At 36.5% G+C, this 18108-nt stretch overlaps 3 protein-coding genes across 4 annotated transcripts; 1 reads left to right on the top strand and 2 right to left on the bottom strand.

Annotated features, from left to right (window-relative positions):
• Positions 1 to 1816: 1816 nt before the first annotated feature.
• Positions 1817 to 4056, bottom strand: LOC141815191 (NAC domain-containing protein 75-like). The gene is made up of 5 exons (XM_074703112.1): positions 3862 to 4056; positions 3607 to 3787; positions 2983 to 3533; positions 2800 to 2880; positions 1817 to 1975 (listed from the first exon to the last, which is right to left on the bottom strand). The coding sequence occupies exons 1-5, from the start codon at positions 4054 to 4056 to the stop codon at positions 1889 to 1891; spliced, it is 1095 nt and encodes a 364-aa protein (XP_074559213.1). The 3' UTR covers positions 1817 to 1888.
• Positions 4057 to 4736: 680 nt separating this feature from the next.
• LOC141814419 (uncharacterized) lies at positions 4737 to 14500 on the top strand. Its single transcript, XM_074702384.1, has 10 exons — positions 4737 to 5059; positions 5473 to 5535; positions 8434 to 8512; positions 8645 to 8719; positions 8850 to 8928; positions 9075 to 9120; positions 11334 to 11425; positions 11604 to 11673; positions 13694 to 13776; positions 14231 to 14500. Exons 1-10 carry the CDS (start codon positions 4820 to 4822, stop codon positions 14259 to 14261), a joined length of 858 nt encoding a protein of 285 aa, XP_074558485.1. The 5' UTR covers positions 4737 to 4819; the 3' UTR covers positions 14262 to 14500.
• A 447-nt stretch (positions 14501 to 14947) lies between these two features.
• On the bottom strand, positions 14948 to 17845 carry LOC141815615 (uncharacterized). 2 transcript variants are annotated; one of them, XM_074703564.1, is made up of 4 exons: positions 17741 to 17845; positions 17515 to 17636; positions 15701 to 16537; positions 14948 to 15486 (listed from the first exon to the last, which is right to left on the bottom strand). In XM_074703564.1, exons 2-4 carry the CDS (start codon positions 17589 to 17591, stop codon positions 15267 to 15269), a joined length of 1134 nt encoding a protein of 377 aa, XP_074559665.1. In that variant the 5' UTR covers positions 17592 to 17636; positions 17741 to 17845; the 3' UTR covers positions 14948 to 15266. The 2 variants fall into 2 exon arrangements, with proteins under 2 accessions (XP_074559665.1, XP_074559666.1); XM_074703565.1 differs by having other exon boundaries at positions 15365 to 15454.
• Between the last annotated feature and the right edge of the window lie 263 nt (positions 17846 to 18108).

The following is an 18108-nucleotide window of genomic DNA, read 5'->3' as shown; positions in this document are numbered from 1 at the left end:
GATATAGTTATACTATTTGAGCAATTTGTATCAACAAGTAAATTGAGATAGATCAAATAAATTAGTCAATTTAAACAAGCCGATCAAGTAGATATTATCAATTGGTTCACTTTGATCCGATCAATTGAGCTAGATTGACTAGTTGGTTCAGTCATGTGGTCTAGTTGGATCAAGTAGGTACAACTATGGCAAGTAGATTTGTGGTCACTAAATATTTTCACTCTTGTGTGACAAATTTTATAAGAAAATGTTTTTTAATAAATTATTTTAATACCACACACAACTAACAACTTAAAATAAAATTTTCCTAAAAAATAAATATTATAATTAATTTATTTATCAATAAATAAAAACTAATTATCTAAATTTCCACACTAATCATAGAGTGCAATATGCTTTGCTTTGAGCTTGTATATACTGAAATTTGGAGATCGACATGAGTTATAATGCAATTATATGCTTCTGAAATAAGACTTTCTAAATCTATATGTTATAACAGCTGTTTGAATTTGTAAATTTAAATAAGGAATCTTGATCTGAAAAAGTGTCAATGCGTGGGGCTTCACTAATATTACAATTCTATCTCACTACAATAAAAAAGAAGAATCCGTCATCCTAACGTAACGGTTCCATATGGTCAACTTTATGATCATCTGTGAGTACAATTTTATCTCAAAGTTATACAACACACAATGTCTCTAGTACTGTTAAATCTCCATTACATGTTGTTGCCTTTATTTTTGGACAGAATTAGTAGTTGTGAGAAAGAACCTTCAAGGAAAGAAAGTATGACTATGGCTCCTTTCAGACTAGTTTATACATCATCCCTATTTAATTAACCTATGCTGTCCTTTTACTTCAATTTGGGTTATTAATTCATCCTCCCAACTAAACATTGAATTTGAAAGAACCTATTTAATTTATACCTGAGAATAAACTAAAGGTTTAAGAATCACTAAAAAAGTAATTTTTATATTTATAATCGAATCAAAAAAGAAAGGCACTACATGTTCTATTATTCTCTTTATCCACCTTACAATTCCTCCTGCAACTTCTTTTCGGGACCAGACCCCTCACATCATCAAATGGCCTAACTCAACCTTTTGAACAGCATCTCTCACCAAGACATGCATGCAAAGAGATGAACACTAACTTTTTGGAGCAAGTGAAGAGGACATGCATGCCCTTCATTTTCTCAGTCTGATCATCTCCATTTCTTCTATTTTATTATTCATTTATTTCCCTAATTTTGGGACTGCATCCATCCATGCATGCCATATATAAATACAATGGAAGTAACTGTGAGCTTCTTGATCATTAATTAGGCAAAGAACTTGCTGCAATCTCCTACATATATACTTCTTTATCAAAGTTCTTTAGAATAGAGATTATTCACAAACAAACTAAACAATACAATCATAAATCAGTTTCTTTCTGAAAATATTGATCACCTTTTCTTTCTCTTCTAGTCATATTTTATTATGTGATTAAAGTTAAGGTAACAAGAAATAGACAGTACTAGAGAAGCTAGCTGCTTGCTATTGTAGATGATGGTGATGTTGGTTGGGCATTGTATCATTCCATTATATTCTATTCTTGTATCAGAAAACAACAGCAACTTCCTTTTTCTTGCCTGGCTTCTGCCTCTTTTGCTTTATATATATCTTCTCTTTGCCTTTCTTTTCCAAGGACTACACTTTAATTTGTTTCAGTACTGTGATTATCAGTTATATATATATATATATATATCAACATGCTTTCCATTCTTCTTTGCCATGGAGAATAACTACACCAGAAGTGTTTATTTTCCTGATGATGATGATGTTAATGGTGGTGTTGTATGAGCTTTCTTTCTTGGTTTTATCTAGTTTTTCTTCTTCTAATTCTTCTATTGCCCATGATGATCTCTGTGCGTAGGTGACCAGTATGGGTACTGCCATTCTTGATCTTGATCAGTTTGAGGGATTAATATTTCCTGCCAAATTATATTAAGCATGAAAATAATTAACTGAATATATATATGGAAATAAAAGACAGGAGAAAGAGAATTAAGGTCTAAAGCAAATTGATCATTAAATGTTGTCAGACACATTTTTAATATAATAAGTTTAGGGTTTTAGGGTTTACTGGTGCAATTTTAAAAATTACTACTAAAATTAACAACTGATAAGTAATTTCCCAACGTAGTAGAAAAAGAAGTTGAAAATCTATACATATATCAAATGCCACAATAAATATTTGCATTGTTTGTATCAACTTCTTTACATATTTTCAACTTAATTCCTTTGTTCAGTTAAAATTTAGAATAAGAATGTGCATTAATGCCAAATAAGCATAAATCTCTTCCTTATGAACTCAAAATAACAGTAGCTAGCTAGTTTATTCAAATAATGATGAATCATATGAAAAGAAAGAACTTTGTTTTATCACTTGATTCTAATTAGGACTTTCTTCCTCTTTAATTTGCTCATAATGGATCAAGTTACTGATCATAATTTCTAACCAGTATCTGCCTAACTCTGGTTGATTTATTGGTAGAATTCATCAAAATTCTCATGGACTTAATACTGAATTAATTTCTAATACATTGTCATTTAGTTCCACTTATGTAGGTTGAATCAATTGATGTATATATTTATGGTTGAGAAAGAGAGTGCTATTGTCTGAAGATTACGAAAATGAAAAGTTTTTCATTGTCTTTCATAAAAGAATTTGATAGAATGTAGCTGATTTAATTAGCACTTTTAATTAATTAATTAGAATGAATGCATATATAGAACATTTGATTAGGGTTCTTACACTTATTCCTTTGGCACTTGCAGAAGTGCAGCCCATTATTAGCTCTTCCAGACCTGAAGTTGATCGATGAACCAGCTTCTCCTCCTGCCGTTGCCATTGAAACAAATCACGAGGAAATCATTAGATCAAATTATTCACAAATATTGCGACCATTTAATTTGCTCCATATCTATATATATATACCTGATCAGTTCGTAGAATCATTCCTGCAGAGATCTGAAATGGGTCATCGAGCATGGGAGCTGGCCTCTGTTGGATTATTATCGCCGGCGAAGTCACAAAGGGAGAGGTAGGGTTTGCAGTGGTGTCGACGTGCAAGGCCACGCCTGGACCTCGCCGTTGCTGGAGCTGCTGCTGCTGCTCCTGATCGAGCCGTATGTGATGGTGATGCGGCACGCACTGCCGCGGCTGCGTCTGGTAGAACACCTTGCAAACCACCAGCTGCCCCTCCTTCTCCTCCTCCAGCTCGCCGAGGTGGTACTGGTGCATCACCCAGTTGGTCTTCTCCGGCTTCCGGTGCCTCCCGAAGTTGGTGTACAGCACCAGTATCTTCTTGCACCCCTTGCGGTCTCCGTTCACCACCACCGGCCTCGTCTTCCCCGTCTTGTGCCACCTCGTCTCCCCCCTGTCGCACTCCCCCTGGATGATGATCTTCCTCCTCTTCCTCGTGCCGGTGGTGTAAGCCTTCGACGGCCGGTGGAAGAAGTGCTTGCTCAGCCCGTCCTTCGTCACACCTGATCCATCAAAACTTCAAAGTTTGGCATTACATATATATCTAGATCTTCCGGTGATTGATTAATCGCGGACCTGGAAGCTTCTCCGGATGGGTGTAGCAGATGCCGTCTTCGCCCTCGATGGTCGGAATGAACTCGTCGATCAGAGGGTGCGACGTCGTCGTTCCTTGAGCTCTCGCTTTGGCCTCCAGGTGCTCGATCAGCTCTTGGTCGGTGGGATCAAACTTCACTCCGGCCGGCAGCCCGACCCAATCCTGATTATTAAACTCGTCAACGAGTATCATATATCATTCAGAGAGAACAACCGAATGATGATTCCGTAGCTCACCGGCTTGCAATAATCTAGCTTGCAGCCACAGCTGGGGCAGTGCCTGGAAGCAGAGATCCGGTGTTCTTCTTCCAGCTTCGCGTCGATGAGACCAGAGCCACCGCTGTCACTGTTGCTGGATCCTATTTGCCTCCTCTTCCTCATCATCATCTCCATGGCCATGTCCAGGGATGGATCTCTTCCTTTAGAAGCCATCGAGGTCAATCGCAGGAAGCTAGCTAGCTACTTTAACTGACGGCCATGTCGAGCAAAAGGAAAATGTTGTCGAAAACAAACACATGGACAAACAAAACACCTTTAGGGCATGAGGAACAAGGAACAGTAGGAGGATGCTGCATGTCTGTAGTAAAGCTAAAGCCGGAATAATGAAAGGGCTACGACATCCAGGTACGTATTCCAAAAGAACCTTAATTAATACAACAAACTAAATTAAGCGAGCTAGGTATGAGGGCTCACATGGCGTGCCGACATGATGATCCTTTAGGGCATGAGGAAGGATGTGTGCTCGCAGGGAGGGCAGAGAAAAAGAGGTCAGGCAGGCTTTGGGGTGCAAGAGGTTGCTTCATTCTCAAGTCACGTAGCAGAATAGAAGGAATTAAGGACGGGGACCAAATTCTCAATGCAAGCTTCAAGCGCAAGCCCTGTATATTCTTTTAATGAGAAGGAAAAAAAATAGTTTCTTCCATTTTCTACGACCACATGCATTTTTTTAATGAGATATTAAATTTATTTTATTTCTTGTGGAGAGGATTTCGTAAGCCCGGCCCAATTATAACTTGCCCTGAATTGAGTCTCTGTGGCCCATTCGACCTTCGTACCTGCCTTCTAAGCCCGGCCCAATTAAAAGGCAAAATTTGTATCTGGCCCGTCGCTGGTGGAAACCCTCGAACGGCCGCTGCCGGGCTCGTCCTCGCCGGCGCTTTATCCGCTACCACCCACGGTCGAAGAGGCGTTCGCCATGGAGCCCTCCGCGTTCTCCCAGCCCTACTACACCCACTCCCGTCCCTACCGCCAGAACCACGCGGCTCCGCCGCCGCCTGCTCCGCTTGTCTACTCTAATCCCGAACAGCGATGGATCAAAACGCTCTTCGTCTCCGGGCTGCCCGATGACGTCAAGCCCCGAGAAATACACAACCTCTTTCGCCGGCGGCCTGGGTTTGATTTTTGCCAGTTGGAGTACACCGGCCGTGGAGTTCAGGTCGCTGTGATTCTAGGTTTATTGTTTTTCGTTTTCTTCGTTTGCTCGTCTAGCAATTCGAGTGAACCAGTTAGTACTCCAAGCATCAGGAAAAAAAATGTCATATTATCTGAAGTAGTCCTTGATTTTTTTTTTTTTATTATCTTGTCCGTGTTATTTAAATTGAGGGCAAGTGTATTGGCTTTAGAAACATAAGTGAAATCGTGAAGTTCAGTACCTTCGAACTTTTGGAATATGGAATTCTCATTATTAGCCAGAAGAAATGCATATATAACTGTAGCATGCATTTTCTGCATGACATTCCTTATATTTGAAGCATGCTAAGAGAAAAATGAATAGGTTCTTGCTTGTATCAAATTTTGGACTGCTAATTTCTGTACTAGATTAAGTTATAGTTATTTTCTTAACTTCAGGTCGTTGCGTTTGCTACATTCTTTAGTCATCAATCAGCAATAGCAGCATTGAGTGCCTTAGAGGTGAGATCCAGCTCAATATATGAACTTGCTACATCCATAACCTCATGGGGTTTTCTTTACAAAATTTATTTCTGTGTTATCCTAAAAAGATTTGAACATACGACGTGCATGAAGAACCTGTTTAGCCCTAATTCATGTAAATTTAATTCTGTATTATCAACAGATTGCATTTTCTTTGTATTACATGCAATTCATACATTCCAGATTCCACCATGAATTTTCTTTGTTTCTTCTCCCTTTATTTGGAATATCTGTTAAAAAGAAATTTTTTGAAACTGGTCTATGGGAATGCTCTGATTTCTTTGAGTATATTGAATATGTTGATTATTGCTTTCCTAACCAATTGAATGTATTAATACCCAACTTATAAAAGAAACTTTAATAGTGAAAATAAAGTCCGATAGAATACTGCTGGTTTCTTGTTCTTATGGAAAATGTATTTTTTCCTACATAATCTCACTTGGTGGAATTTTTAAAGATTTATTTAAAAAAATAATTTTGCTAATTAAATTCTACAATTGAAATATATAAACGATTTGCTTGAAGCTTGTGATAGTAAAAATACATTGATAGTGTTTGTTATAATATCCAAAGCCAGTTACCTTTAGTATTTTCTTCATTTTTCTTTCTTTTAGATTTTTTTATGGACGGTTAAATGTATTTAAGCCTGCGGTTAATGTGCATTTTGCATTTGTATCCTAAAATTTGATGATTTATAAGATTTGTCCAATCCTTCTTGCATCCACTCGTGTAGAATTTTGCTAATTAAATTCAAAAGGATGTGAAATATATAAACGATTTGCTTGAAGCTTGTGATAGTAAAAATACATTGATAGTGTTTGTTATAATATCCAAAGCCAGTTACCTTTAGTATTTTCTTCATTTTTCTTTTTTTTTTATGGACGGTTAAATGTATTTAAGCCTGCGGTTAATGTGCATTTTGCATTTGTATCCTAAAATTTGATGATTTATAAGATTTGTCCAATCCTTCTTGCATCCACTCGTGAAGAGTCTCTCTTAATCCAAAAGGATGTGATATACAACAATTATCTTACACAGAGGTTAATAGTGGAGTAAGATAATATTGTTGATGCTAATAGTTGAGGCTCACAGTTTAATTGTCTTGGCTTTGGAGCTACAATAAGTGGTGGTGATGATATTATTTTTGACATACATATGTCAATTGAAGTTGCACTAATGATGATAGTATGTGTTATCATGTCTATTGGTGGCAGCTGAGATGTTGATAGAAATAGTGAATATTAGGAATATAAATATAGAAATTCATCTCTTTCCTGATAGCTTGAGATTTTAGGATAATTAATTACCAATCAACTTTGACATGGTATCAAGGAAGGATGTTCCTATTTAAATCCTGCCTATGTTCATAATATTATCTCATCAATATATTAGGTTTGGACTAGTGAAGTCAAGTATATTTGCCCACGTATGAAGGGAACATTAAATATAAAATCTATAAATGAGTCCCTTTCCCAACAATTTGAGCTTTGGTAAAAGTGGGGTAGGTAATCAATAACAGTGAAATCAGTAATTTGCTACCGGTGGTTTATGTAATAGTGGTAATCCTGTTGGAGATGAAGGGTAAACAAGTTAATGGTTTATGTGGTGACAACTGAAAATGATAGTGATAGTAAATTGGATGATTAGATGAGTATTGGTATGAACCTCTAAATATTCCTATGATCCTAAGGAATTCCTACTACTGCCTATTTGAAACCGCTTTTGACTGTTCATTTTTGCTGATATTCTTATTTCTAACCAAATTTTGAATGAGTTGTTTCCTGCTGTTATGGATTGAACACTTTTTCAAAACCTTGTTTTACATCAAAATCTAATTCTGTAAAGAAACAGACAAACCAATTACCCACTGGATATTTTAATCAGGAACTTGTCTCTCTTTTTCATGGTAGTCGTGAATATAAACTTGCTAATTTGAACCATGATTTTTGAAAAAAAAACAGTCATTCAATGAAGGGTTTTCATTCTTGATAGTTGTGACGTAGGGGCTTGATAAACATTAACGTGCAAAAAGATTGAGAAACATACTGCTCTTTTAGTCTGTTAGACAACTTATATGCATGTATTTCAGGATAACTTTTGGTCAGTATTAGTTGACAATCTAATTTAGAGTATTCTTATAATGCATCTAAAAGTGGTCAATTGACTTTCCAAAGAGCATTTTTGAACATTAGGGAGGCAGTAGTTATTCTATTGTATTCCCTTTGCCTGATTGTTTCTTGTTAATGATATTACAGGCAGCTGTGTAACTGGACTTGGGTAAGTGTATTCGACATTGGTGCAGATTCAAGCATCCCACATAACTATTTCTAGAAATTCATACACATGGTTAACAGAGCAATTGGGTGCCACTTGGAATGTTGGTGTCTTAGTGTCTATATCTAACACGGATACGAAGAGGGTAGGCAAAGTCCAAGTATCAAGCAATGCTAAACAAAGTAACACAAAACTTAGTTATTTGGGATCTATAAGCCATCATTTTGGAGCTCTATCCATGGGCAAACATGTTTATCATGCAAGTACTTGAGTGATAATGAATGATTTGATGATCTCCAACAGACTGTTCTTGGTTTATGAAAACCATAAGCTTTTCTAAACTTAATCCATATACCACATGTCTCCTGAATTTTTTCTCCTCAGACAACAGACTAAATGTTTTTGTCGCAATGCATTGTGATAAATTGCAACAGCGACAGAGAACAGCACAAAATCTAAATTATGTAGTTGGTCTTCATTAGGTTTGACATCTAAAAATTGCCATTAGCAAGTTTAGTTTGAATCTATTTCTATGTTACTTGCATCTTTTCTCTTGGTTATCTGTTTATTTATCTTTAATTTTGCCTGCTGCATATTTTTCAGGGATCTATTTTTGATCCTGAAACTGGAGCTACTCTCCATATTGAGCTGGCAAGATCAAATTCTCGAAAGCGCTCACGAGGTGCATTGGTTATTCTTGTTAGCAGATGATAGTTGTTTGTTGAACAGTTTCGTTATAAGTTTAATTATGGAACACCTGAGAATCCCAAATCCAGTTTCCATTGTTCACTTGTTAATATGATTGACCATATAGGAACTGGTATCTACACAGTCATTGACAGACGGTTCAAAGTTTCAAACAATGATCAAGATGCATCCAGTGATGATGGTATTGCTAGTTCTTGAAGTTATTTAATGTCTCCTTTGATTTGACATAACACATATCTGACAGTATAGCTTAAAGTTCTCTTCTCACATTTTCTAAAGTCATTCATTTTTTCACACTTGAACTTTTTGAGGAGATGGCAGATCTGATGAATCACTAGGCAACAATAATGATAATTCCAGCGGCAAGGATGCTTCAGCTGAAGTAAAGAGGTGAAAATGAAGTCAATACCAGCATTATGATTTTAGCTAAGAGTGCCCGATATATGACATAATGATTGTTTTATGTGTTAAACATATTTGCTAGCTTTATGTATACTTCTATGTGTTTAACTTTGTTTATGATTTTGAAAAAACAGTGGGGGAACAACTAATAAGTCCAACAATGCTGTTGCTAAATCCAATGTAAGCTTTCATGTTCTCTTTTAATGTTATTTCTACATTTGTTGGTTTCTATAAAACAAGCAGCATGTTTGGCTTCAGTATTTTACCTAATACATTTTTGGATCAGCATTGCTGCCATTTTTGTTTGGTCTGTTTGGTAGTATCAAGTCCGTTGTTCACTTATTTTTCACTTGAAAGTATTCATTATTTTAACACAATCCATGTTAAAATGGTTATTCATCATTCACTAGCATGACATAAAAATTGGAAGGAATATTTGAGAAAGCACTTAACCTCACCAAAAAAAGAAAGCAGTTTACAAGCCCTATGAAAACCATCAAGAGAACAGAATGGCATATCCTATCCTTTCTGTTTTTTGCTATTTGGTAGATGGATGTGGTCCAGACTCTAATTTTACCATGATGCCCTTTTGTTCTATTACCCGTATGGTTAGACATTTAGGAGGCGCTTGGTATATATTTGGTAATGGGAATGGTAATGGGTTTCATTGAGGGGTTAATGACAATGGGAATGATTACTGGATTGATGGTGCTTGGTATAGATACTGAAATGGGTATAATTACCATTGATGCTACTTGGTATGAATAAGAAAGTAATGGGAATCAGAAAAAATTTACAATTTTACCCTTACTAATTAAATACATGAAAAATTTTATTGAATAATTTTTTTATGGATATTATGAATTGGGAAGATCCTTTACAAGAAAGATGAGCACGTTGGAGTTGAGCACGTTGGAAAAAAATAATTTTTGCTAATAGACTAAGTGAAAATCCTATTAGCAAGAACATGATAGATGGATATAGCTCTATGATCAGGATAGTCTGGCTAATTCAGCAGAGAGGACATGAAATAAAATGACAACAATTCATATATCAAAATATGGCAGGCATATACCTGATAAGCAAGCTTTGTTCGAACTAAATCAAGTGGGTAAGTGAAAATAACTGCAGTTCCTCCTGCTATTGATCCTGAAACGAGATCAAGAACAGGACCCTTTCCTATATTAGGAAACCCAAGAACAATCCAGCGTCTATACTGCTCGTATGCCATATAATGTAAAGCTGCATAGGGGACAATTCTTGCAACACTGGCTCCATTTCCCCTGAGCAATGTGACAAGAAAGTTTTAGGCTGCATCCAGTTTGGCTAAGTTGCACAATCAAATGAACACCGAAAACGGAAAAAAAAAAAACCCGACCAACTAGGCTAGCTAAACGAAAAGGTATTAGAAAGACTTCAAAAATCAGTTCAAGAATTCAAGACGCTTTACAATTCCAAAAAAAACTGCATCAGTCTAACAACTCCAGGAAGCGCTTGCTCAGATACATTTAGGAAGCACCTAAATCACTTCTAGTAAATTTTGAATCACTAATATATAAACACAATGATAGCTTGTTATATCTATTATGCAACCTTTATATGGATATTCCAGTGGGCAATCATCTTGGATCTTGTACAGTTATAACTTTGGAGTTGTAGTATGCCAACTGAATTTATACTACTATGTTCAGTATTATGATATGTTGATCTTGTCCTATCTTGGATCTTGTACGTTATAACTTTGGAGTTGTAGTATGCCAACTGAATTTATACTACTCTGTTCTTATGCAAAAAGGTGGAATCCGCCACCCTGACCACGACAGAGGAGGGTATTGTCTCGGTTTCGCCGAGATTCGTGTTAATTGGAAGTTATACTACTCTGTTCAGTATTATGATATGTTGATCTTGTCCTACTAATGACAGAATAGACTTTGAATGTTTGTTCAGGATAAGTGATAATTGGAAGTTAGAGCCTACTCAATTTTTTGTGTTTTTATCTAAAATAGTCTGTTGGATATTGAGTTATATGTTGAATACACTCTGTTTTCCTTGTTTAGAACTCTGTTGGCTGAGACAACTTGGCATCAAATTTTTTATTATATTAGTTTTTATCATGGTTGATGAAAAAGATATCAGTATGTGTTAATTAGATGTTTCAATATACATATAACGATTCCTCTAATTCTTATTTGAATATTTCAATGTTCGGCAATATGTTTGTGACTTTTGGTTGCATGTTTGGACCCTTGGACATATCTGAGATATCAGTCAAAATCGGATTGGCTCTTGCCAATCTCTATCCCCACCTGTATCAGCATCCACTGAGATTGACAACCTTGGTTTTATATGGGTGTTGAAGAAAACTGAGTTATATGATCATTTGATTGCTGCAGGTGCATCGAAAGGTACCACCTTGTTCTACATTGTTCATTGCAAATCTGGGTCCTACTTGTACTGAACAAGAACTAACTGGAGTATTATCTAAGTAAGTTTTAACTTTTGATCACATTTGATCATGCAACTTTTGAAAGAACATTTCTTTGCATCTTACAAACATGTGCTATATTTTTGTTGATGATATTTATGTGTGCGATATTTTTGTTCATGATATTTATGTTGTTAATCACTAGTATGAATCAGTAATTTGCATCAAAATTTGTTAGATACTCTGGCTTTCATATGCTTAAAATGAGAGGGAAGGGTGGAATGCCTGTTGCTTTTGCTGATTTTCTGGTATGTCAGTTTTTTATTATATTATTTTTATGATATGTATACATTGAATCTGTTTGACTGCCAGAAATTGTTCTATTTAGTGGTTCACCTGGACTGTGCATATATCTTTTCACTTGTTAAAGATATATACTTTCATATGCTTCGGTTTAGGAAATGTGTATTTATTTTCACTTTTATATTCCTCCTCCCGATAAACAGGATCTGATAATGAGTGGCTCACATGCATCAAATCCTAAGTTAATATGATGCTCGATAGCATTCAGACTAAGAAAAAACTAAATATGTTATGTATGACAACTTAAGATGCACAGAAACTAGAAAGGAAAGTTCAAGGCCACACTTAGGGGAACAAATAAGTAGGGACGAATATTCTGGAGGTCTGTATCTAAGTGTGCATAAGTGCTTCAGATTTATTCGATAGGTGAATCAGGAGGGAAGGCCGTCTACATCTAGGATTAGTCGGGCAAAGCTTGGATTATCAAAAAAAAAAAAGAAAAGTTCAAGGGACTACTCATGTGCTTTGGTATAAACAAAAGCAATTAGTCTTTTCACATGGAGCTAGGGATGTGATTGGTGGAACGTAATTACGAGAACTATTTTTACCTGATTTCCAAGGCAGTTCTTTAGGTACAGGACCTGATGTGGAAATGGTACACTAATGCATCGAATCTAAAATTATTTGATTCCCAATAACATTCTGAGGAGTGAGAAAAACTATAGATGCTTTGTTATTTATGAAAATTTTGCATGCATAGAAACTAGAAAGGAACATTCAAGAGATGACTCATGGTATTTGGTATAAACAGAAGCAATTAGTCTTTTAACATGGAGCTAGGGATGTGATTGGTCGAACATAATTATGAGAATTACTTCCGCTATTCTAAGATTTCTGTGGTTTCTGAATTGGCCACAAGTTTATTTCACAATTGATCTTGTCATGCATATTTATATGAGAATTAGCTGATTTCCAAGGCAGTTCTTTAGGTGATCTAAGCTGGTGAATTTAATTGAAATAGGTTTCACTAGATTCTTCAATGACTTGTTTCTAGTTGGAGTGGTATGTTGGTTTTAAATGGATAGTTGAAATGCAAGAAAAGAAATGCTTACTGTTACTGATCCTATGGTGAATGAACAGGATCTTGAACAGAATCTTAATAAAGTACAAAAAGAAATAATAAAAAATAATATGGCTGGGAGACTAAACTATATTTTTCATTTCTATTTAACCTTCTTGCTTGTAAGGAAATTGGATAGAATTCTACCTCTGTATAAATTAAGCATACTGATAATCAAGAAAGTGAGTTTCTTAATTCACTTTTCCTTTCTTATGGTCACGAGTCTTAGTTGTCAGATTGTTTTCTTGGTATAACTGAATAGTAAGCATTAGGATTTAAACAGCGAGATGAAAGTGTTTTTGGCATAGATGAGAAATTTTAAAGCGTCACATGTTCTTAAGGAATGCCTTCTAAAGGTGCTATTAAAGGGCAATCCGGTGCATGAAGTTTCCACTAATGTGAGAAGGGTCTATTGTACGCAACCTTATTCTGCTTTGCAAGAGGTTGTTTCTGAGACTCGAATCCGTGACTTTTAGGTCACACGGCAACAACTTGACCGTTGCATCAAGGCTTCCCTTCTAGAGGTGCTATTGATAGAAATATTTAATCCAATCAGAATTGTTCCCTGGGGAGCTAGTAGTCAGAGAAATATATCCTATTGTATATAAAATATGGATGCACTTTACACATAGACTACTAACTCATGCAGAGCTGTGTCACATATGAAATTATTTCATGTTTGTACAAAATTATCTGAATCATAAATGATCCTGTTCTCCTTGTTAGCACAAAGTTCTTATTGGGAAAAAAACTGCTGCTGCTGTATATTTGCTTGAAGCATTAGATTTTTTTTTGTTAACAATACAAAAATGACCAAAATAACTACTGTCAGATGCTTGTTACTTCGATCAATTGTTACAATATTCTACTCCTTTTACAATATTTAATCAAGAGAGTTTCAATAGGACATTGAATCAGCGAATGCAGCCCTAAGTGGCCTTCAGGACACTCTGCTGGAATCATCTGACCGAGGCGGTATGCATGTGGAGTATCCTTATTTCTTAGGCATCTTATCTATATGCATGGATTCGGAGGGAATAATTGATTTCATCTAAGCCCTGCACTCATAATAGGAAAAAAAAGGGTTTGCTATCTAAAGTTTATCTGTTTACCTTTATTGTTTTTAATTTTTATTTAGCTCTTGAATTAGTTTTTTGACAAATTTTCTGGATATGATTCATATTTTAAACCTGTATTCATGTAGTCAGTCTTAACTTGTAAATCTTATGATTTGCGAGGAAAGATATGCATAGAACCAAAACTAAAGCTCAAACTGAGGAATTAAGTTGAGACAACCTAAACTTGAAAACCAAGCTGTAGGGTGCTTATAAGAACTCATCAACCTCTTGGTTTCCCTAATCCCTGGCATCTCGTATGGCCACAATCTTCATCTGAGCTTTCAATTTTCTGCTGTTAGAGAATGCCCTTGACTTAATCTTCAGATATGCAAGGTCAAAAATGAGAAAAGAGTAGAAACTCTAGCTTCAGCTCTTCCAATCAGGCAGTAAATGAGGAAGACGAACGGGATCGAAGACCTGGTAGGTGTTCATAGGCTAATGATAGAACTTTCTATAGCCCTTCTGTGTAACTATTTCATTAAGCCATCAAGAATGCTACCAGATCATTTAATCGTTATGAAATTCTGCTGCATGAATTTTGTGTAGAAGCAATTCTGTTCTGGATTTGAAAGATCAATTTTTCTGATTTATGTTCGTCCTCGTGTTTTGTTGCTCCGTAAGTATAACGTACATGTGGCATGAGAAGATCCTAATTATACGTATCAATTTTATAGCCGGCTGTTAAAAGAATGTCATCAGTGGATTCATATTGAATGTGCTTATACTTCTTGCTCTCTTTGTTATCCAATTGGTCAGGGGGTTCTTCTCATAGCTCTTCTGAATCTTACACTTAGGAATCAACAACATCCGAACAAATCAAAATTCATTTAGGAATACTTTGATTTGTCTACACCCCTGCTCGCTATGTAAACAGTTCATTTAACATTAACGAAGTTGAGTGTAGCATAATTCTCCAACATTGTTACAAACATCAGAGAAATCATATGTAGCAAAGGCAAAGTACTCGCGATGCCTAGATGTTAACAAGCCACCAAGTTATAAAAGATATGGTATTAAATGCAATAAAATGTTTACAAAGAATTATATGTTGGATTTGTGGGGCAAACAAAGCAACATACATAATTACTGAAACGTATAGGACTTGGTTAAATGACCTAAGATCCTAATATTTTACAATCTGCCAGCTAATCCCTTACAATTCTACTTAAAACACCAGCACACACTTTTGAACGTCTATATGTCATCAAAATGCAATCTGCCACCCGATTGGAATTATACATATGGTGGACTAGCTATGCTCAGATCTGACAACAATAAGCTTATAATAATTTGTTGTCCAGCATGGTAACAAGAGGATGCATCAGGCACAGATTTGAAGGAGCATTCTGGATGCTGTTAACTAACCTCGACAACATTGGAGTGTAAAATGAGAAAAGCAAGAAGGCCATGCGAACCATGTTCTGTGAGCTGCAATTGGTTCAGCTTTAGGAGATTCCACCTTCGGAGCATGCTCTGCTTTCGGAATTTTCGATTGTGTCTGAGAATTCTGAGATTCATCTTTAGTGGGCACTGGGTGCACAAATTCACCTGCCAAAGATCCATTTCTTTCATCTGTCAATCTGCAAAAGATTACCTTAGAATATCAAAATCATTTTTTTCTTCATATTTCACGTTTAAGAAATAGGTTCGTTTAGAGGTACAACTTTGGTTGCTTAAGGATCAGTGGATTCAATATTTATTAACTGCAGATGCATCACTAAAATATTTGCTGACCTACTACCTTAAAGCTTTCTTTTTTGCTTAGCATTATACAAAAGGGGTAGGAGAACATACATTGGAAATGCAAAAGAACGAACACTTCCACCATCAGAAAACTGAGATGCGCTATCAGAATGAGAAATGTGCTCAGCAATAATAGGTTTTTCCCTCATGGGCTTCTCCTCAGCGATTGGCTTCATAACATTCTTAATGGATTCTGCATCTTCTAATTCCGATTCAATTGTAAGTTGTACAGATTCTGGTACAAAACTCTTTGATGGACAGCCATCCATTTGACTGCCATAGAGGCCAGTCAGATCTCCAGACTTTCCCAACTGGATACTAAACAATGATTCATTAGAAGCTACACTCCATTCTGATTGTGAAGTGGTTGTTGTAGTAAATACAGAAGCAGGTATCCGGTTTGGATCTGGAACATCATATCTTCCTATTAACTGAACTGGAGGAGACTGCTTTATCCCGGTCTTGGCATAATTATCAAACCCAGGATTAGTTCCAGATATACAAGGAGGAAATGGTTTTCCAATAGGCTCTTTACTTGGACAAGTAGTTGTACTCTCGCCCAATCCTACAATTTTAACTTCATGCTGACCAGAAGATTGAAGTCCTTCCTTGAATTGTGCATTTGCTCCATGAGGAGAATCTACATCCTTTCTTGGAATCTCATCAGGAGGCTTGGTATGTGGTTTGTCGAGTTCACTTGTATGCACTTGCAAGTTGTCTTTTTCTAATAAAGTGCTTGAACAAGAGGATGTTGAGCATGATTTTTCTTCCGTGTGTTTAGGAAAATTTTCTGGCTTGAGCAGATCACTGCCACCAGCACTAGCAACGGTTTGAAATCCGGCATTTTCATGTTCCACAGTTGCATCTTTTTTTCCAGAACATGCTTTCCTGTGTTTCATATCCAAAAATAAGTAAGGTCTCAAAGTTCTATACCACAGCATCACAGGATATCTCAGTTATTGTTGAGTGAGTTAAATAGAACTGGTAGAATCCAGTCACTGCATATATGTTATGATATAGCATAACATATATGCAACAAGAAGTAAAAGATAGAAGCAGATTACTTGCTTATAAATATACACATAATCATACATCACATAAGAACACTGAAACTCTGTATCAACACTTGACAACCAAATTGATTATGTGTTTGAGTTTTTAGAAAAGCCACATTGGAGATTTAGATCTACACCAATATAAGATACCTATAGCCGACCCAGAGTAACATAGCAATTAAGAATTAATATCATTGGCTTGTATTTCTATTACACTTGAAGACCAACTGTTTGGATATAAAGCGACAATTCAACCATATTCCTTAGGTACTGTCACAAAAAGTTGCAGACAATCAAACTCCATGTTTGTTGCGAGATTGGATATATCACAATGAAATAAAAAGTTCAAGCATTGAATGGCAGAGAGAAATGAGAGATGTTTATCAAGGCACCTGCTATGTAATCATAAATTCTTATTCTATATTTGTTGTATTTTCCAAAACTTTCTGAAGATATGTGCATCACAATGCTTGCTTGTGTTGATCATCGATGAGTGGTGTGATCTTGGCCCACAAATGCATGCAAGCATTTCTGGAGGTTATAATTTGATCAGGTAACACTGGTGTGTTTAGTGTTTAGATAGGGGACAAGCCAAACCCCAGATCCAAATTTGGCTTCAAGATATCCGAGACAACAATAGAAATGAACAATTAGTAATCAGTATTAGATGGAATCTCAATCAGATGCGAATGATGTTGCCTTTTCGATCGAAAAAAGTTTTGACATTCTATATTTCAGATTAACGGTGAATCCCAAGGAAAGTAGATTCCTATAATCTTCCATAAAATATTCCAGGACTCTGAAATTCACCTTGAAAATGGAGTAAGTTTGAGCGAAATCCAAAACAACGAACGCAGAGACAATCTTCTCTTCGCCTTCGTTCCCATCTCCCTGCAATCCGCAGCAGCCACCCGTACGCAACAGGATACTGCCTATAGTAGGAAAAGGAACAAGCGTAAGGAAATCCCTCGGGACTAATGTAAAGAATAAAAACAAATCTTTGCCAAAATTAGAAGCAGGGACACCGTGGCGCAACCCTAGCCCGGACGGAGAGCACAGTGATGCCCTAGCTTTTGCATCAAGGCACGCTCGTCCCCCTTTGCCCTCTTCTAGGCTGTCCATATACGTCGCCTCTGATGCGGTTGCAACCGCCAGAGCCGCTGTGGCTATCGACAGGACGAGGAGCCTAAAGTAAGACCTTCCTACATCGTGCTACCGCAGCCGCCGCCGCCGCCGCCTCGCCGCCTCGCCGCCTCGCCGCAGAGAGCCTGTGGTATCGCCGAAAGCTGTTCTCCAGGCTACTGCAATTAACGAACATTCACACGTCGTTTCCATCTACTCTCGATTTGGACTTTCTCAAATTTAAAAACTTTTTTTTTTTTGTATATTTCGAAAATCTTTATT

This window comes from Curcuma longa, chromosome 21 (assembly GCF_044706935.1).
Source record: "Curcuma longa cultivar G26 ecotype Majalengka, Jawa Barat chromosome 21, ITB_CL_G26_1.1, whole genome shotgun sequence".
Lineage (NCBI taxonomy): Eukaryota > Viridiplantae > Streptophyta > Magnoliopsida > Zingiberales > Zingiberaceae > Curcuma > Curcuma longa.
The sequence above is the reverse complement of the archived record's forward strand: the minus strand, read 5'-3'. Positions and strand labels throughout refer to the sequence as shown.

Bases quoted from the DNA above. Each gene is read 5' to 3' on its own strand.
- LOC141815191 (XM_074703112.1), bottom strand. From the start codon at position 4,056: ATGGCTTCTAAAGGAAGAGATCCATCCCTGGACATGGCCATGGAGATG. The intron at 3,534-3,606 runs GTCCGCGATTAA...TTGATGGATCAG, and splicing joins CCATCCGGAGAAGCTTCCAG to GTGTGACGAAGGACGGGCTG. The intron at 2,881-2,982 runs GTATATATATAT...CAACGGCAGGAG, and splicing joins TGATTCTACGAACTGATCAG to GAGAAGCTGGTTCATCGATC.
- LOC141814419 (XM_074702384.1), top strand. From the start codon at position 4,820: ATGGAGCCCTCCGCGTTCTCCCAGCCCTACTACACCCACTCCCGTCCC. The intron at 8,513-8,644 runs GTGCATTGGTTA...TTGACCATATAG, and splicing joins TTCTCGAAAGCGCTCACGAG to GAACTGGTATCTACACAGTC. The intron at 8,929-9,074 runs GTGAAAATGAAG...TTGAAAAAACAG, and splicing joins GCTTCAGCTGAAGTAAAGAG to TGGGGGAACAACTAATAAGT.
- LOC141815615 (XM_074703564.1), bottom strand. From the start codon at position 17,591: ATGGGAACGAAGGCGAAGAGAAGATTGTCTCTGCGTTCGTTGTTTTGG. The intron at 16,538-17,514 runs GTGAATTTCAGA...TATGAAACACAG, and splicing joins AAACTTACTCCATTTTCAAG to GAAAGCATGTTCTGGAAAAA. The intron at 15,487-15,700 runs GTATGTTCTCCT...AATCTTTTGCAG, and splicing joins CGTTCTTTTGCATTTCCAAT to ATTGACAGATGAAAGAAATG.